The sequence below is a fragment of the Procambarus clarkii genome, chromosome 42, assembly GCF_040958095.1.
Source record: "Procambarus clarkii isolate CNS0578487 chromosome 42, FALCON_Pclarkii_2.0, whole genome shotgun sequence".
NCBI lineage: Eukaryota > Metazoa > Arthropoda > Malacostraca > Decapoda > Cambaridae > Procambarus > Procambarus clarkii.
The window spans coordinates 21,288,461-21,307,622 of record NC_091191.1 but is presented as its reverse complement, the minus strand read 5'-3'; the positions used below and the strand labels follow the sequence as shown (position 1 = coordinate 21,307,622).

Below are 19,162 nucleotides of genomic sequence, written 5' to 3'. Positions count from 1 at the left end.
CTTGACCATAAGGGTCTATTCCCCTTGACAGAGTTCTCACACGCTCACATGCCCGGACTTTGCGCCAGAGGTCCCAGACCCTGGCTGACTCTGAGTTTATGGCACCTAGGGAACCCCTTAATTCGTGACTGGTTATAGAGAGGACCGAGAAGGAGAGGAAATGGTTGGGACGGATGGATTGGGAGGGATTAGGAATAGGATAGAGGGAGGAATTAGGGAATAGGAGATTGTAAGAGGCCTGGCCTGAGACAGTTGGACAATTGTCCCTTGCCTACAGAAGACGAATTTATGACCGAAGGTGGTCAAAAAGGGAGGGGAGGGGGAACAAGGGAAGGAAAGGCGAATGAAGGAAGGGGAAGGGGGAGGCGAACAAGGAAAGGGAAGGGGAAGGGAGAGTGGTAAGGGAAAGGAGAAAGGGGAAGGGGAAGGGAGTATGGGAAGGGGGAAGGGGGACTGGGGGAGGGGAGAGCCATGATCTGCACATATCATGACAGGAAGGACAGTGGGCTGTAGGGGGCAGGTAGGTCTTTAAGAGTGAATGGAGTTGTTGATTGGAGACCCACAATCTACCTGCAGGCATTTCAACACATCAGCTTGTATTTTATACAAGGATAAGATTATAAAACTCAGTTTTGTGACTGAACACTGATTCTGTTCTAGATCAAGGATCTAAACAATATGCAGTCTAGCCTAGCTCTAAAATTCTTTCAACAGTCAATAAACAGATATTAATAAACAGAACAAGTTGTATTATACAAGTATGATATATATATATGCAAACTAGATATTATATACAATATGATATACTACTATGAAAAATTAATGTTAATTGTTATAGCAATGAATTATTTGATTAATATAAATTTATATATACAGATATATTCAAATTTATATGAAAGAGATTCAGGCATTGCGTAAATTCAAGCATGAAATAAAAAATTCAGTAACTGCAAGATTAAATTAAACTTACTGAAAATTAGAGTGTTGCCCCACAACCTAACAACTCTCAATTTATATATTGGAAATATTAAGGTAATGTTATGAAGCATGCAATTGGCCAATTTACACTCAACAATACTCTTTAAAATATCTCATCCAAAAAAATGAGAACCGAAGCCTTATCTGACTAGTTGCCAGACTGAATGATTTCTCTTGAGGAGATAGGCTCTGTATTTTGTTATATCACAGCTTTGCTGCAGGACAGATACACACTGTTGTGTTTATCTTGGTTGATGTGGTGGTGGTGGCAGCGTGGCGAGTTCCTTAGTGCATGAACTTGGCCTCACTAATCTGGATATGTTATTATGTTATTTAATATTATTATGGACATATGTTGTTTATTAGTCTTCGTGGTGTAGTGGTTAAGACACTCGCTGGTCGTTTCACAAGCGCTTTGTCCTGAGTTCGTATCCTGGTCGGGGAGGATTTACTGGGCTTCAGTCCTTAACTGTAGCCTCTGTTCACCTAACAGTAAAAAGGGTACCTGGTTGTTAAACGAGTTGACGGGGTCGTATTCCGGGGAACATAGGATTAAGCAACCCGTCCTCGACTCAAGTCCATTACATCCAGTGGTTGACCCCACAGACGCATTCATGAATTTTAACATGCAATTCATTCAAAAGTGGAATTTTCTCATATATAAATTAATATTATAATATATTATATATATTATCATATTGTGCATATATAGGCATAGGTTAGATTAGGTTAGGTGTTTAGGCTCTGCTGGCGATTATTTGTATTTGTAGAACACAGATGAAGCATTTACAGCGTTGTGGTTCGAACAAAATTCGTCAGTGAAGCACTTGTTCCCGAAGTGTTCGAACGACATCAGTTGTCAGTCGTGTGTGTAAACCGTTTTTCATTCATAAACGGGGGGTTTGGCGGGTGCATGGAATCACTTTTGGATCTTTAATTGGAGGACGGGCTGGATTAAGGACTTGCCCGAAACGCTACGCGTGCTAGTGGCTGTACAAGAATGTAAGAACTCTTGTATATGTATATAAATAATTAAAATAAAATAAAAATCATGATTCAGGCGATGAGTCACAATAACGTGGCTAAAGTATGTTAACCAGACCACACACTAGAAGTTGAAGGGACGACGACGTTTCGGTCCGTCCTGGACCATACTAAAGTCGATTGACTTGAGAATGGTCCAGGACGGATTGAAACGTCGTCGTCCCTTCACCTTCTAGTGTGGTCTGGTCAAAAATCATGATTCATTTTCTAGATTACATGTATGTATATAGCCGAGGAACTCTCCGAGTGTCTAGGAAGATATCACTGGTGATATAAGATTAGTTAGTGCACAAAGTCTTGCTTGCATAATGTCTCAAGCACCACACACATGATTACACTGTTTACAAACACTTGGAACTGTCCTCGGGCGCTCTCGTGAACGATTGTTCTCTGAGTTGGCTCCTCCCTCCTCCTCTGGGAGGGAGGCCTATAAGCAATATTGACTGATTATTTTTATTGTCAAGACATTTCTACATCAGCTCCTGCTTCCTATCTACCATGGGCTCATGTTTCACTTTCAAGACGGGGTCTTACTAAACCTTTACAATTCACTCCGTCCTGATAAACAAAGACCCAAAGCCCATTCCATACACCGGCCAAACCCCAGCTGTTTATGAATGAAAAACGGTTTACAAATGACTCACAACTGATGACGTCCGAACACTTCCGGATCAAGTGGTTCGCTGACGACTTTTCTTCAAACCACAACGCTGTAAATGCTTTACCCACGTACTACAAATACAAATATTTGCCAACAAAACCTAAACACCGAACCTAACCAATACCTAAATATGTACAGTATGCTAATATGTAGTAATATTAATTTACATTTGAGAAAATTCTTATTTTGAATGAACAGCATGTTAAAGTTGATGAATGCGTCTTTGGGGTCGACCATTGGATGGAATGGACTTGGTCTGAGGACGAGTTGTACAATTAGGGTGTCCCTGGCTCACTCATACAAGGATTCCTGCTCCACCTGTACAAAGGGTTCCTTGCTTCACCTGCGGTAGGGACTCCTGTGTCGCTTCTAGAAAGCAGAACAAGATGTGAAATTATAGGAATAATAAATCATGTACAAGAAATTTTGTAACACCATGTAAAATATTCATATTTATTTTGATACATAAACATAACTCCTACTGTCTTGCAGAGGTCACTGGCATGTGCAACGTCTCAGGGGAAGCAAGGCCTAGTGGATGGTTGCACACATATCAGAAAGAAACTGAGGGATCTGCAGATATTGCTATTATAGTAGAGCTGTCAGGATGTCCTGAGGAAATCAATATTACAAAACTATTTAAAGCTCTTACTGACCAGCTGAAGAAGAGGGGAATTCGTAAGTAAAATATTTCTCAGTTATATGTTGTTGAACTCAGGTTTAGTTTGAATCCTAAAGTGAATCATTTTATTTTATTTTACTTCTGAAGATGAATTATTAAATACGATGTGGGTTTCGAAGTGTGAGATTTATATTTATTTAATTTATATGAATTTATATTTACGTTAATTTATATACTTCGATAGCAATTTGTATAATGTTAAGTGGACTGTATTTCTGCAATAATCTCATAATCTCACAAATCGATCCTCTACACATTAGGGGGGGTTTATTAGTTTATATATATGCAGCCAATCAAACTACAGTAATAGCTACATACATTGATGAGGTTCCTTATCTTATAGTACAGCAGGTTAGTCCACCAGGTATAACTAGGGTGTAGACACCAAATTATCCTCTTTGAGGTAGCTTCCATATCACCCAGTAACTGGTGCACAAAATCTTGCATCCTCGTCTTGACCTGTCAAAAGTGCGCTAGCTGTGAAGCCAGATACCTATATATGACAAGTATATCAGAGAAAACAGTACATGGAACATGAAGACCTGGCTTAATTACCTTTAGTTTGAGGCTTCCATGTGATCTAAACGGGTCACCCTATATAATGACATTAATGGCCACTAATGATAAATAATGGGTTTCGGAAAGAACACTTAACTTGATTTGTTGACAGCGTGTTGACAGATGGTACACCTTTGGTATCCATAACACTACGTCCAAGTAAAATTAACAGGAGCCGAATTTGCTCCCGTGTGAGCCTCTGGTCTCGTATAAACAATGGCTGCATCTAACACTCCATTCTATTGACGTCTGGCCGACATTGTCCAGAATGATAGGAGCCAAATTTGCTCCACACGTCTCGGAGGTGACACAACAATGGCTGCCCTCCTTCCTCCCTCACGCCTGGCCTACTTTGTCCAGATTTCAGAAAGTGATAGAAGGGTCACATTTACTCTACTTTAATATTGATAATTAAGTTAATTTATATAAGATGTTTTTATGATGGTAAAGTCCAAAGACTAATGTATTTAAGAATAATTCCCAGCAGAATAGCTGGTGAATTATAATAGTATGTGGTGATGATATCCCGTTTTCTTTAGACGGTAATTCCACTACAAGTTACGTTTTCTATGGGTAACTTGTTGGTAATACAGTTATTATCTGTATGATTATTAAATGGTGTCGGATTTTCCGACATAATTCCCCAGGGGGCTGCTCACGGGTCGAAGTCCTGTTTAGAACAGACGAACACCGATACTCCTCCTTCGAATTATTAGATTAATTTGATGTTAGTAGTTAGTAAGCACACATTTGTGCGTCTGTTCGTACAGGACGGATGTCCCGTACTAGAGTTGCAAGGGTTAGAAGTCTAATGCGATTTCATTTCCCTGTCAACTCTTGAAAGGCTAATATTCAAGCCTTATTACATATTATTTAACCCAGAAGACTGGATGTGATCAAGTACTACAGTCAAGTATGATTCAGGGACTGCAGTGAGATCAGTGACATTAGATATAACTTGAAGTTTCTTCAGGTAACTGGTCACTGATATATAAACACTGAGGCCCATGGAATACATCTTGATTAAATAATAAATGTATCAAATCAGTCATCAGATTTATTAGGGTTTAATTTAGTTAATTGATTCAGAAGATTGAATAGCTCATCATTAAAGTAAAGTATGGTTCTGAGACTGCAGTGGGTTCAGTGACATTGGTCGCAGTGACTTGTAGCTGTTTTAGGCTACTGTTCACTGATTTGCCACTGAGGCCTCATGAACTCATCTCCAGCTTTAAATGATGATACTAACATCAACTTCTGTTGGTATAGTCAGCTGTAATCTCCTTAGTATAATGCTACTGGAGAAATATAATCAGCTGACAAATTTAGATTTCTACTGGTATTGTTTATCTGCAGGCATAGGTCTCCTCAGGCTTGATACTGGGCCTGAGAGTAATTTACCTCCTGCAGAGTTTAACATGGTTATACCCTGATATTTAGTAGGGCTACCGATGAATCGATGACAATAGTCTGTCCCTACAAGGAGACCGAAGTCGTTGAGGTGATCAGACTTAATATTATCTGCCAATTTTATTCCTCTATTTCTCAGGAATTTGGCTGTTGCTCTCAGACCTTGAACTTGTAGGTCTACTGGTATTTTGTCCACCACAATGGCTTGTACTCGACAGACGTACCTGCCTAAACGTACTGATGGTTGTACCACCTGGTAGACTTGAGGTCCTGCATCTGTTACAAACCCTGAGATGTTGAATGACATCTGGGCTACAGGCCTTAATTGTAATTCATCTGCCAGCTTTTTAGTGACATATGTTCTCTGGGATCCTTGGTCAAACAACCCACGGGTATGGACCTTGGCCCTCTTATTCAGGATGGTAATTTGGGCAGTAGGCAAAGTCGTATTACCTTTAGACTTTGCCGATTGGACACTCTTTGTTGGTTGCACCTTGCAGTACTGTACTGTGGTGGGAATGCTATCTTCCACCTTGGGGTTTGGAGACGTTGTTTTGGTGTCTCTGCACAATGCTGCATGGTGCTGACCTTTGTTACACCTATTACAGGTGTGTAATTGGGTATCACAGTCCTTGATGTTATGTTTCCTGAGGCACCTCGTGCAATGTTGCAAATCTTTGAGTCGCTCAACACGGGCGTCACTATCAGGAAAATTAGAGCAGTGGTACATTGAATGTTTCTCATTGCAGAACAAACATGTTCCATAGCTTCCTGTACCCTTTGGTGTCATGTTCTTGGGTGACACAGTAACTATAGGCTTGGAGGGTCCCACTGCCTATACGCCCACACTGCTACTGTTCCACTTTGGTGTTGAATTATATTGTCTAGATTGATTTGGAGTACCTTTGGTACTCTGTGGTTTACTATTATTAGTTTCTGAGGGTTTACTTGGTGGTTTTAATTTGTCATGTGTTCGTAATTGATGAACTACTGACTTTAAACCTTCAGATATTTCATTCATGGATAAGATGCTTTTATTGTAATGAGCACTCATTTGTCTCAATATGTCCCTAGGTATTTTCTCCTGGACAATTATTTTCAAGACCCACTCAGCCCCGTTTGTATCTGCTGTCAGGCTGAGGGCATTGATCAATGATTCTACCTCCAGCTTGAAGACTTGGAGTGAATCAGCTGAAGCCTCCGGTGGGGGTAAATGCAACAGCTCATGAACTAAATGTGATGTTCTTACTTCTGGATCAGCATAATTATCCTTGAGGAGTTTTACTGCCAGATCATAGCCGTCATTAGTTAATCTCAGATGGGATACTACTGTTTTAGCCTCACCTGATAATTGGCCTTGCAAATAAGAGAATTTACTACTCTTTGGTAAAGATTGTTTTGAGTCTACAAGGTCAACGAATTTGTTCCAAAATTCGTCCCAATCTTCCTCATCTTTTCCTGAGAAAGTGGGTAAATTAATTGGAGGGAGTCGAGCTTCTGCTTGACTCGTATTAGATGCAACTGTTGTTGTTGTTGCTGTTGCCTTGTTCTGGGCAATTAATTTGACATAAGGCTGTAACGTGGCCTGAGTGTGATCTTCATAATTCGCTAGATCAACCATAATGTCGTCTATTTCTGTTTCTGATAAATTAGTGTTGGCAAGTTCAGCCACATATGTTGCTATTTGACATTTGATTTGCTCAAATTTACCTGCAGCTGCTTGATAATAGCTTTCCAGGTCAGCATAATCAACTTGAGATTGTTGTGACAAATCTTCACATTTCTTGATCTGTCTTGTTAAGTGGCCTTTAAGACCTGCAAGGGTTCTTTTCATTCTCCCTGCATTATCCATCCTGGCTAGTTGGTGAAGCCTTGTGGGGCTTGTACTTGGGCTGCTCATAATACTGAACAAGCTCTAATGGTAGCCTAGGGTAAATTCTGCACTCACTAGGCAATAATCCTACCTCTACTAGAGGTTAGCACTTAAAATTAATACACATTATATATATACAATCATCCACACTAATGATTTGAGTGATAAACCAGTGTCATTGGAAGTACCTTTAGGTTAGCTCTTCTATATCACCCTAGGATGGTAGAGACACTAATTAATCACTCAAAGGTGTAATGATCATAAGTAATTTATTATATATACAACTCAACTCGAGTTGATAAAAATTACACCCAAAATAGGGTCTGGACCATTCATTAATGGTGTTAGGTTGTTCAATATAGTACAACTGACTATTGTAATAATGGGACTAGGATGAACAATAATAGTTCAACTAGTCATATCCTACCCTGTTGTGGGTTGGCAATTAGTAAATATTATACTGTGATCACTAGTGCAATTTATATTAAATAATTCTCTATTTTGGAGAAATAATATACACAATTATTGATAATAGCCTCTTAATTAGCCTCTATGAAACTTCTAATATTATCTAGAAGTATTAAATATTATTAGTGACCTCGCGAAATAAAGTCCACAAAATTCGTAGATAATCTCTCGCGAAATGTAACACCACGAAATCCGTGAACAATCACGCGACACACAGTCACTAATTAGGCTGGCTTCAATATTAGCGCTGTCATTTCACGAAATAACACGCCACCAAATATCTGTGGGTGTGCATGAAACCGCTGACGAAGCTGAACTGGGCTGAGGGAGGCTCCTGAGCTCCCACGAGGCTTCGCCGCTGTCTTTGACTGGCTGGCCTTTGTTTAAATAACACTGCACTAGTATATTTAATGAATCCACTGGTTAACTGGTTCATCCGGTACTAAGATGACCAAATGTGGGTTCAAAGGACCGAATATTCCGGTTCCGAAGGTCCAAATAATGTGGGTTTCGAAGTGTGAGATTTATATTTATTTAATTTATATGAATTTATATTTACGTTAATTTATATACTTCGATAGCAATTTGTATAATGTTAAGTGGACTGTATTTCTGCAATAATCTCATAATCTCACAAATCGATCCTCTACACATTAGGGGGGGTTTATTAGTTTATATATATGCAGCCAATCAAACTACAGTAATAGCTACATACATTGATGAGGTTCCTTATCTTATAGTACAGCAGGTTAGTCCACCAGGTATAACTAGGGTGTAGACACCAAATTATCCTCTTTGAGGTAGCTTCCATATCACCCAGTAACTGGTGCACAAAATCTTGCATCCTCGTCTTGACCTGTCAAAAGTGCGCTAGCTGTGAAGCCAGATACCTATATATGACAAGTATATCAGAGAAAACAGTACATGGAACATGAAGACCTGGCTTAATTACCTTTAGTTTGAGGCTTCCATGTGATCTAAACGGGTCACCCTATATAATGACATTAATGGCCACTAATGATAAATAATGGGTTTCGGAAAGAACACTTAACTTGATTTGTTGACAGCGTGTTGACAGATGGTACACCTTTGGTATCCATAACACTACGTCCAAGTAAAATTAACAGGAGCCGAATTTGCTCCCGTGTGAGCCTCTGGTCTCGTATAAACAATGGCTGCATCTAACACTCCATTCTATTGACGTCTGGCCGACATTGTCCAGAATGATAGGAGCCAAATTTGCTCCACACGTCTCGGAGGTGACACAACAATGGCTGCCCTCCTTCCTCCCTCACGCCTGGCCTACTTTGTCCAGATTTCAGAAAGTGATAGAAGGGTCACATTTACTCTACTTTAATATTGATAATTAAGTTAATTTATATAAGATGTTTTTATGATGGTAAAGTCCAAAGACTAATGTATTTAAGAATAATTCCCAGCAGAATAGCTGGTGAATTATAATAGTATGTGGTGATGATATCCCGTTTTCTTTAGACGGTAATTCCACTACAAGTTACGTTTTCTATGGGTAACTTGTTGGTAATACAGTTATTATCTGTATGATTATTAAATGGTGTCGGATTTTCCGACATACGAAGTACTTAATGAAATTCCAATCTTAATCGTTCCTTCGTAGTTGACATTGTCACAATGTTCATCACATGTTAATTTCTTCGTGATTTACACAAAGATTTTATATATGTTACAAACTTATGCATATAATGGGGTGGTAGGAGAGGACGATATGTGTCAGTGCACGAGAGAGTCCGACAAGGCTATCCCGGGTGCTGCATATCGTCTTCTTTGAGGCTTATGGGCCCTTATTGGTAATGGGTAATATATATATATATATATATATATATATATATATATATATATATATATATATATATATATATATATATATATATATATATATATATATATATGACGTACCTAGTAGCCAGAACGCACTTCTCAGCCTACCATGCAAGGCCCGATTTGCCTAATAAGCCAAGTTTTCATGAATTAATTGTTTTTCGGCTACCTAACCTACGTAACCTAACCTAGCCTAACTTTTTCGGCTACCTAACCTAACTTAACCTATAAAGATAGGTTAGGTTAGGTTAGGTAGGGTTGGTTAGGTTCGGTCATATATCTACGTTAATTTCAACTCCAATAAAAAGAAATTGACCTCATACATAATGAAATGGGTTGCTTTATCATTTCATACGAAAAAAATTAGAGAAAATATATTAATTCAGGAAAACTTGGCTAGGTTAGGTAGGGTTGGTTAGGTTCCGTCATATATCTACGTTAGTTTTGACTCAATTTAAAAAAAATTAACTCATACATAGTGAAATGGATAGCTTTGTCATTTCATTAGAAAAAAAATTTAAAAATATATAAATTCAGGAAAACTTGGCTTATTAGGCTCTATCATATATACATTTGAAACTGTGTAGATATGATAGAGCCCAGTAGGCTCAGGAATCTGTACACCAGTTGATTGACAGTTGAGAGACGGGACCAAAGAGCCAGAGCTCAACCCCCGCAAACACAACTAGGTGAGTACAACTAAGTGAGTACCTGTTGTGTATATCTGACCCAGATCGGCTACCAAGCTTCGTAACTGCAGTAGGTCCTGGTTGATACCTGGTTGATGGGGTTCTGGGAGTTCTTCTACTCCCCATGCCCGGCCCGAGGCCAGGCTCGACTTGTGAGAGTTTGGTCCACCAGGCTGTTGCTTGGAGCGGCCCGCAGGCCCACATACCCACCACAGCCCGGTTGGTCCGGCACTCCTTGGAGGAATAAATCTAGTTTCCTCTTGAAAATGTCCACGGTTGTTCCGGCAATATTTCTTATGCTTGCTGGGAGGACGTTGAACAACCGCGGACCTCTGATGTTTATACAGTGTTCTCTGATTGTGCCTATGGCACCTCTGCTCTTCACTGGTTCTATTCTACATTTTCTTCCATATCGTTCACTCCAGTATGTTGTTATTTTACTGTGTAGATTTGGTACTTGGCCCTCCAGTATCTTCCAGGTGTATATTATTTGATATCTCTCTCGTCTTCTTTCTAGTGAGTACATTTGGAGGGCTTTGAGACGATCCCAATAATTTAGGTGCTTTATTGCGTCTATGCGTGCCGTATATGTTCTCTGTATTCCCTCTATTTCAGAAATCTCTCCTGCTCTGAAGGGGGAAGTGAGTACTGAGCAGTACTCAAGACGGGACAACACAAGTGACTTGAAGAGTAAAACCATTGTGATGGGATCCCTGGATTTGAAAGTTCTCGTAATCCATCCTATCATTTTTCTGGCTGTCGCAATATTTGCTTGGTTATGCTCCTTAAACGTTAGGTCGTCAGACATTATTATTCCCAAATCCTTTACATGCTGTTTTCCTACTATGGGCACATTTGATTGTGTTTTGTACTCTGTATTATGTTTAAAGTCCTCATTTTTACCGTACCTGAGTACCTGGAATTTATCACTGTTAAACATCATGTTATTTTCTGATGCCCAGTCGAAAACTTTATTAATATCAGCTTGAAGTTTTTCAATGTCCTCAGCCGAGGTAATTTTCATACTGATTTTTGTGTCATCTGCAAAGGATGATACGAAGCTGTGACTTGTATTTTTGTCTATATCTGATATGAGAATAAGGAAAAGCAGCGGTGCAAGGACTGTACCCTGAGGTACAGAGCTTTTCACTGCACTTGGACTAGATTTTATATGGTTGACAGTTACTCGCTGAGTCCTGTTTGACAGAAAACTGAGTATCCAGCGTCCTACTTTACAGGTTATTCCCATTGACTTCATTTTGTGTGCTATCACGCCATGGTCACATTTATCGAAAGCCTTTGCGAAGTCCGTGTATATCACATCAGCATTCTGTTTCTCTTCTAATGCCTCAGTGACTTTGTCGTAGTGCTCAAGTAGCTGTGAGAGGCACGATCTTCCCGCTCGAAATCCATGTTGGCCTGGGTTGTGAAGGTCATTGGTCTCCATGAAATTGGTGACCTGACTCCTAATCACTTTCTCAAATACTTTTATGATGTGCGATGTTAGTGCAACTGGTCTATAATTTTTTGCCAATGCTTTGCTCCCTCCCTTGTGTAGAGGGGCTATGTCTGCTACTTTAAGTGCATCTGGTATCTCCCCCGTGTCCAAGCTCTTCCTCCACACTAGTCCAATTACACCATCGACATGGAATTCAAACGCAGGGGAGGACTCACAAACACGTCCATTGCCTACGCTGCCTATGACGAGACTGTGAAAGCTAGGGTGAGGTGATTGTTGCAGGAGTCCGCATGAGGTGTGTCTGAGGCTTGGTCTGCCTCAGACAAACAAACGAGACACAAGCCGGAGTTTTACACAATTCCCCCCAAGCACTCAGGCTGTCAACAAGCTGTTCTACCTCTTTGCCCTTACTTCAATACCCCGGTTTGTGTCTCGGAGAGACTGCGAAATCCGTGTGAAAACAGTAGCAATCCCGGTTGCAATTCTTATACCATGTCGTGACACAGTCGACTAAGGCGCATCTGGGATCATCCTGGACGCAAGTTCAAACCCTCATCACGGTCCTGGTGGATTTATTCATATGATATATCACGCTAGTGTGATTTATGTGTGTAACGCAACATGGGTTTGTTAAAAATAGATCCTGCCTTACTAAGCTGGTCACAATTCTCGAAACGGTAACCGGCTATTCAGACAAAAGACTTCTGGTAGATGTAGCTTACATGGAATTTGCTAAAACTTTTGGCAAGGTACCACATGAGAGACTGGCACATGGAATAAATGGGAGAATACTGGTATGGATAAAACAATGGTAAAAACATAGAAAACAAAGGGTTGTGCTAAATTGGAATGAATCTGACTGGGGAAATGCGCTAAGTGGGTGCCACAGGGGTCCATTTTGGGGCCATCCCTCTTTGTAATATATATCAGTGAAATAAATAAGAACATTACAAACCATATCATCAAATTTGCAGATGACACTAAGATCTATGATAAAGTGGGAAGTGAAAGTCATATTGAGACCTTACAAAGAGATCTACATGAGTTCCACAAATAGTCAGATGACAAATGTTTTTTATTGTCGATAAATGCAAGACCTTACATGTGGGGCATAACAGTCCACGTCACAACTACCAAATTAACAGCACTTCCTTACAACAAATAAATGAAGAAGAGGACATTGAGTCAGAATCCATCCTTCACTAAAAGTTGCACCACAAGTGGGAGCAGCAGTAAAAAAAGAAAACCAAACCATGAGAATAATCAAGCGTACCTTTACCTTCAAGGAAAAGAAAGTAGTCGTTCAATGTTATGTCTTTGGTGTGCCCCCACCCCCTCCCCCCCGCCTGGATTATTACATCCAGACATGGAGACCTCATCTTCAGAAAGACATAACTGCTCTGGAGAGGTGCGACACCGGGCCACATATATCATAACAAAGTTTAGTCCTCTCTAGTATCAGGAACAGTTGAAGATGTGGGCCACAGGGATAACAACACTGCATACCAGGAATGACAGGCCGGATTTCATCGAAACCTTTAAAATACTGAACAGTTTGGGGAATGTCGATCTGGACCATTCCTTCAAAAGGTCAGATGTAACGCGAACGAGGAGCAACGGGTTCAAGCTCAACAAGACACAATGCAGGACTGAGAACAGGAGATACTTTTCATTCATAGGGTTATAAACCCGTGGAACAGCCTACCCGCCGAAGCCGTAAACGCAAAACTCTGCTGGGTTTAAATAAACAGCTGGAAAAGATCATGAGGGAAAATGGAGGGAACCTTTGACCAACCGCCGGTTTCCTGTCCTCATCGAGGCCACTAGTATTAGTGGCTCTCAGGTAAGTCAGGCAAAATTAGCTTACTGTAGGTGCAGCCTGCACATGACTGTAAAGCTGCCGCTCAGTTGGGTGGGTGTGGAGCAAGACTAGTAACTGTGTGACTCACCATAGATGTAAAGTGAAGTTGTGAGCCTCTTGCTGAATCCCTTGTGATATAAAAAGATTATTGATATGTTTTGTGTGCATTGATGTCTACATATCTACGTGTGTATGTAACGTTAACAATTGTGTAACATGTTTAAAAAAATTGTCATTTTCTTACCAAAACGAACTAGAGGGTTCCTTTCCTGAACCGATTATGTGCCTCTGTAACCCTTTCCACCACCGCCGACGGGATGGGTATGGGGTGCATAATAAAGAAAGAAATTGAATTGACTAACCCTCACCGCTGCCCCACTAATATGGTGCTTAGATGAATCGTAGAGTGAGGTTTACCCAAACTTATAAATTTCTAGATTTCTCCTTGAAAGCTGAGGTTAGCTGTGTCAGTTGTACAAAGTGTACTCATGAACACGTCACATTGTTGACGAACGTCGAACAATAAAACTGGAGAGATAAAGTGGTCCAGAGTGTCTTCATCCTCCACATGGAACACCGTATTTGTCTACAATGGAAAATATTAAAAAGAAAATTAATAATAGTCAAAATGCTGTTGTTTAATGTCGTGTGTATTAGAGAAAAAATATTCCCAAAATTTACTTATATATATATAAGTATTATATATATATATACATATATATATATATATATATATATATATATATATATATATATATATATATATATATATATATATATATATATGTCGTACCTAGTAGCCAGAACGCACTTCTCAGCCTACATCTACGTTAGTTTTGACTCAATTTAAAAAAATTAACTCATACATAGTGAAATGGATAGCTTTGTCATTTCATAAGAAAAAAAATTAAAACATATATAAATTCAGGAAAACTTGGCTTATTAGGCTCTATCATATATACATTTGAAACTGTGTAGATATGATAGAGCCCAGTAGGCTCAGGAATCTGTACACCAGTTGATTGACAGTTGAGAGACGGGACCAAAGAGCCAGAGCTCAACCCCCGCAAACACAACTAGGTGAGTACAACTAAGTGAGTACCTGTTGTGTATGTCTGACCCAGATCGGCTACCAAGCTTCGTAACTGCAGTAGGTCCAATTACTCCATCGACATGGAATTCAAACGCAGGGGAGGACCCACAAACACGTCCATTGCCTACGCTGCCTATGACGAGACTGTGAAAGCTAGGGTGAGGTGATTGTTGCAGGAGTCCGCATGAGGTGTGTCTGAGGCTTGGTCTGCCTCAGACACAAACAATCGAGACACAAGCCGGAGTTTATATATATATATATATATATATATATATATATATATATATATATATATATATATATATATATATATATATATATATATATATATATATATTATACAAAATTCATTTTGTATAAAATCAGATGTTACTGTATAACCTTGCATAATAAAGTGTACACCATAATAAAAAAAAAAAGAGGGGTGGTAGGAGAAGCGAACACTCTTTCGTATTCAGAGTTAAATGGCAAGTTTTTCCCTGAATGCTCTGTGTTCCCTTCTCTCAGGCTGTGGGTCCCTATAATTGCACCAGAGGTGGTATCCCCCTATATATATATATATATATATATATATATATATATATATATATATATATATATATATATATATATATATATATATATATATATATATATATATATATAACTGAAAACTCACACCCCAGAAGTGACTCGAACCCATACTCCCAGAAGCAACGCAACTGGTATGTACAAGACGCCTTAATCCACTTGACCATCACGACCGGACAAAATGAGGTGATAGCCGAGGCTATTTGAACCACCCCACCGCCGGCACTCGGATAGTAATCTTGGGCATAGCATTTTACCAAATCACCTCATTCTTTGGGGCACACGTGAGGAACACAAATGCGAACAAGCCTGAATGGTCCCCAGGACAATATGCAACTGAAAACTCACACCCCAGAAGTGACTCGAACCCATACTCCCAGAAGCAACGCAACTGGTATGTACAAGACGCCTTAATCCACTTGACCATCACGACCGGACAAAACACGTGTTCCTCACGTGTGCCCCAAAGAATGAGGTGATTTGGTAAAATGCTATGCCCAAGATTACTATCCGAGTGCCGGCGGTGGGGTGGTTCAAATAGCCTCGGCTATCACCTCATTTTGTCCGGTCGTGATGGTCAAGTGGATTAAGGCGTCTTGTACATACCAGTTGCGTTGCTTCTGGGAGTATGGGTTCGAGTCACTTCTGGGGTGTGAGTTTTCAGTTGCATATTGTCCTGGGGACCATTCAGGCTTGTTCGCATTTGTGTTCCTCACGTGTGCCCCAAAGAATGAGGTGATTTGGTAAAATGCTATGCCCAAGATTACTATCCGAGTGCCGGCGGTGGGGTGGTTCAAATAGCCTCGGCTATCACCTCATTTTGTCCGGTCGTGATGGTCAAGTGGATTAAGGCGTCTTGTACATACCAGTTGCGTTGCTTCTGGGAGTATGGGTTCGAGTCACTTCTGGGGTGTGAGTTTTCAGTTGCATATTGTCCTGGGGACCATTCAGGCTTGTTCGCATTTGTGTTCCTCACATGTGCCCCAAAGAATGAGGTGATTTGGTAAAATGCTATGCCCAAGATTACTATCCGAGTGCCGGCGGTGGGGTGGTTCAAATAGCCTCGGCTATCACCTCATTTTGTCCGGTCGTGATGGTCAAGTGGATTAAGGCGTCTTGTACATACCAGTTGCGTTGCTTCTGGGAGTATGGGTTCGAGTCACTTCTGGGGTGTGAGTTTTCAGTTGCATATTGTCCTGGGGACCATTCAGGCTTGTTCGCATTTGTGTTCCTCTCGTGTGCCCCAAAGAATGAGGTGATTTGGTAAAATGCTATGCCCAAGATTACTATCCGAGTGCCGGCGGTGGGGTGGTTCAAATAGCCTCGGCTATCACCTCATTTTGTCCGGTCGTGATGGTCAAGTGGATTAAGGCGTCTTGTACATACCAGTTGCGTTGCTTCTGGGAGTATGGGTTCGAGTCACTTCTGGGGTGTGAGTTTTCAGTTGCATATTGTCCTGGGGACCATTCAGGCTTGTTCGCATTTGTGTTCCTCACGTGTGCCCCAAAGAATGAGGTGATTTGGTAAAATGCTATGCCCAAGATTACTATCCGAGTGCCGGCGGTGGGGTGGTTCAAATAGCCTCGGCTATCACCTCATTTTGTCCGGTCGTGATGGTCAAGTGGATTAAGGCGTCTTGTACATACCAGTTGCGTTGCTTCTGGGAGTATGGGTTCGAGTCACTTCTGGGGTGTGAGTTTTCAGTTGCATATTGTCCTGGGGACCATTCAGGCTTGTTCGCATATATATATATATATATATATATATATATATATATATATATATATATATATATATATATATATATATATATATATATATATATATATATATATATATATATATATGTTTCATTGAATATGACCGCATATTCTGTATTTATTATTTTCTGGTTTAGGGCTTCTATCCCTCTAACTATTTTCTTAGCATCAGGGCTTAATTGAAATAGGAGTTCTCCAAAACTCATTTTCGTACTTTAAGGTGAAGAAAAGAAGTGATTTACTATAGAGTGTATTACACTTATTTGTATAATTTGCACGACGTTTCGAACCTCCATGGTTCATTCTCAAGTGAGCAGATCTTACAATACTAGTTGATTTTATACCCGCATTAGGTCAGGTGATAATACAATGAAGGTGAAAACATGGGGGGATACATAAGGGATAAACATAGAGGCTGCAGAAGGCTTATTGGCCCATACGAGGCATCTCCTATCTAAACACAAAGATTAATCCAGTGTAATTGGCCTGTTATGTTGGACATTGTCTTCTGTGTTGGCATCGATATGTTCTTGTCTTGTCCTTACTCTCATGGTGGGTAGAGTAAATAGTTCCGTGATTTGGATGTTCATGGTAGGTCGCTCTATTCTTATGTGAATTGCCTCAAGAATTTGTAATCTTCTTGAATCTTGGGTTTTGTCTATTATGCAAGTATTCTTGTTCAACATTTCTCTTGTTAGAGTAATGTCATGGGCTTGTCTCATGTGATTCCTAGGGGCACCAGATTGAAGATGGCATGTCAAACGCCTCGTCAGCTTGGTCGACGTCATACCTATGTACTTACATTGAAGGTTACATCCTTCGTGGGGGCAAGTGTACATGTATACAACGCTTGACTGCTGTAGAGGGTTCTCCGTCGGCTTCGGGCTGTTTTTGATAAGGAGTTCGGAAGTCTTCTTGGTTTTGTAGAATATTATCAGGTTTATGTTTTGGTTAGGAGTAGTGCTTTTTACTCCTTTACGGATTATTTCTTTCATTATTCTTTCCTCTTTTATATGTTCACTGTGCATGGTTGATTTGTAATATAATTTTATTGGGGGTGTTGTGGTTTCTGTTCTAGGTTCTGAATTATACCAACGGTCCAAGTGTCTTCTTATAGCAGCGTTTATTTCCGCGTTGCTATATCCGTTGTTCACCAATACCTGAGTTACTCTTTCAAACTCTCTACTCACGTTGCTCCATTCAGAGCAGTGGGTAAGCGCTCGACGAATATAAGCATTGAGAACACTGGCTTTGTATCTTTGGGGGCACTCACTTCTACCGTTCAGGCATAATCCTATGTTGGTGGGCTTGGTATATACGTTGGTGCTTAAAGAGGTTCCTGTTTTTGTTATTAGTACATCCAAGAATGGCAGACTGTTATTTTCACTATTTTCATGTGTAAATCGGAGTACTGACTCTCTCTCTAGGTGTCTTTTTAGGTCAATTAGTTCATCTGAGTCTTTTACTATTACGAATATGTCATCTACATAACGGCAGTATACAGTTGGTTTTTGTCTGCTACTGAAGACCCTATCTTCGATGGTTCCCATATAAAAATTAGCAAATAAAACTCCTAAGGGGGAGCCCATTGCTACTCCGTCTATTTGTAAATACATGTCTCCTTGTGGACTGATGAAAGGGGCTTCCTTTGTACATGCTTCGAGAAGACTTTTCAAGTGTGGCTCAGGTATGTCTAATTTGGGGGTGCTCTCGTCTCTGTATACTCTGTCCAGTATCATTCCTATGGTTGTGTCGACTGGGACGTTGGTAAAAAGGGATTCAACGTCCAGGGAAGCGATGATTCCATCGGGCTGGGTAGATTTGATCAATTCTAGGAAATCTGCTGATGATTGTAGACTAAACTTACTTGGAGTGTATGGAGTTAGGAGTTCATTGAGTTTCTTTGCCAGGTGATAAGTTGGGGTTGGTATTTGGCTGATTATAGGGCGTAGTGGGTTACCTGGTTTATGCGTCTTAACATTGCCGTAGGCATATCCTAAGCCATAGTCGCTTTGAAGTTTATTGAAATGCACACTACCTTTCTTTGCGTTGATTGCTGTAATTGTTTTGTTTACTTTCCGCTTAAGGTCTTCTACTGGGTTCCTCGTGATTCGTTGAAATTTGGAGTCGTCACTTAGGATGTCGCTAATTTTGTTCATGTATTCATGGGTAGGAATCAATACATATGCTGCTGTTTTG

General features: G+C 40.2%; 1 protein-coding gene across 2 annotated transcripts in view; it reads left to right on the top strand.

The window, feature by feature from the left end:
- LOC123770249 (uncharacterized) overlaps window positions 1–19,162 on the top strand; it is a 407,808-nt gene that overhangs the window by 347,233 nt on the left and 41,413 nt on the right. For both annotated transcript variants that reach the window (XM_069339938.1, XM_069339939.1), the window contains one exon: window positions 3,176–3,361. In XM_069339938.1, coding sequence (XP_069196039.1) covers window positions 3,176–3,361 — 186 coding nt within the window. The remainder of the gene's footprint in view (window positions 1–3,175; window positions 3,362–19,162) is intronic.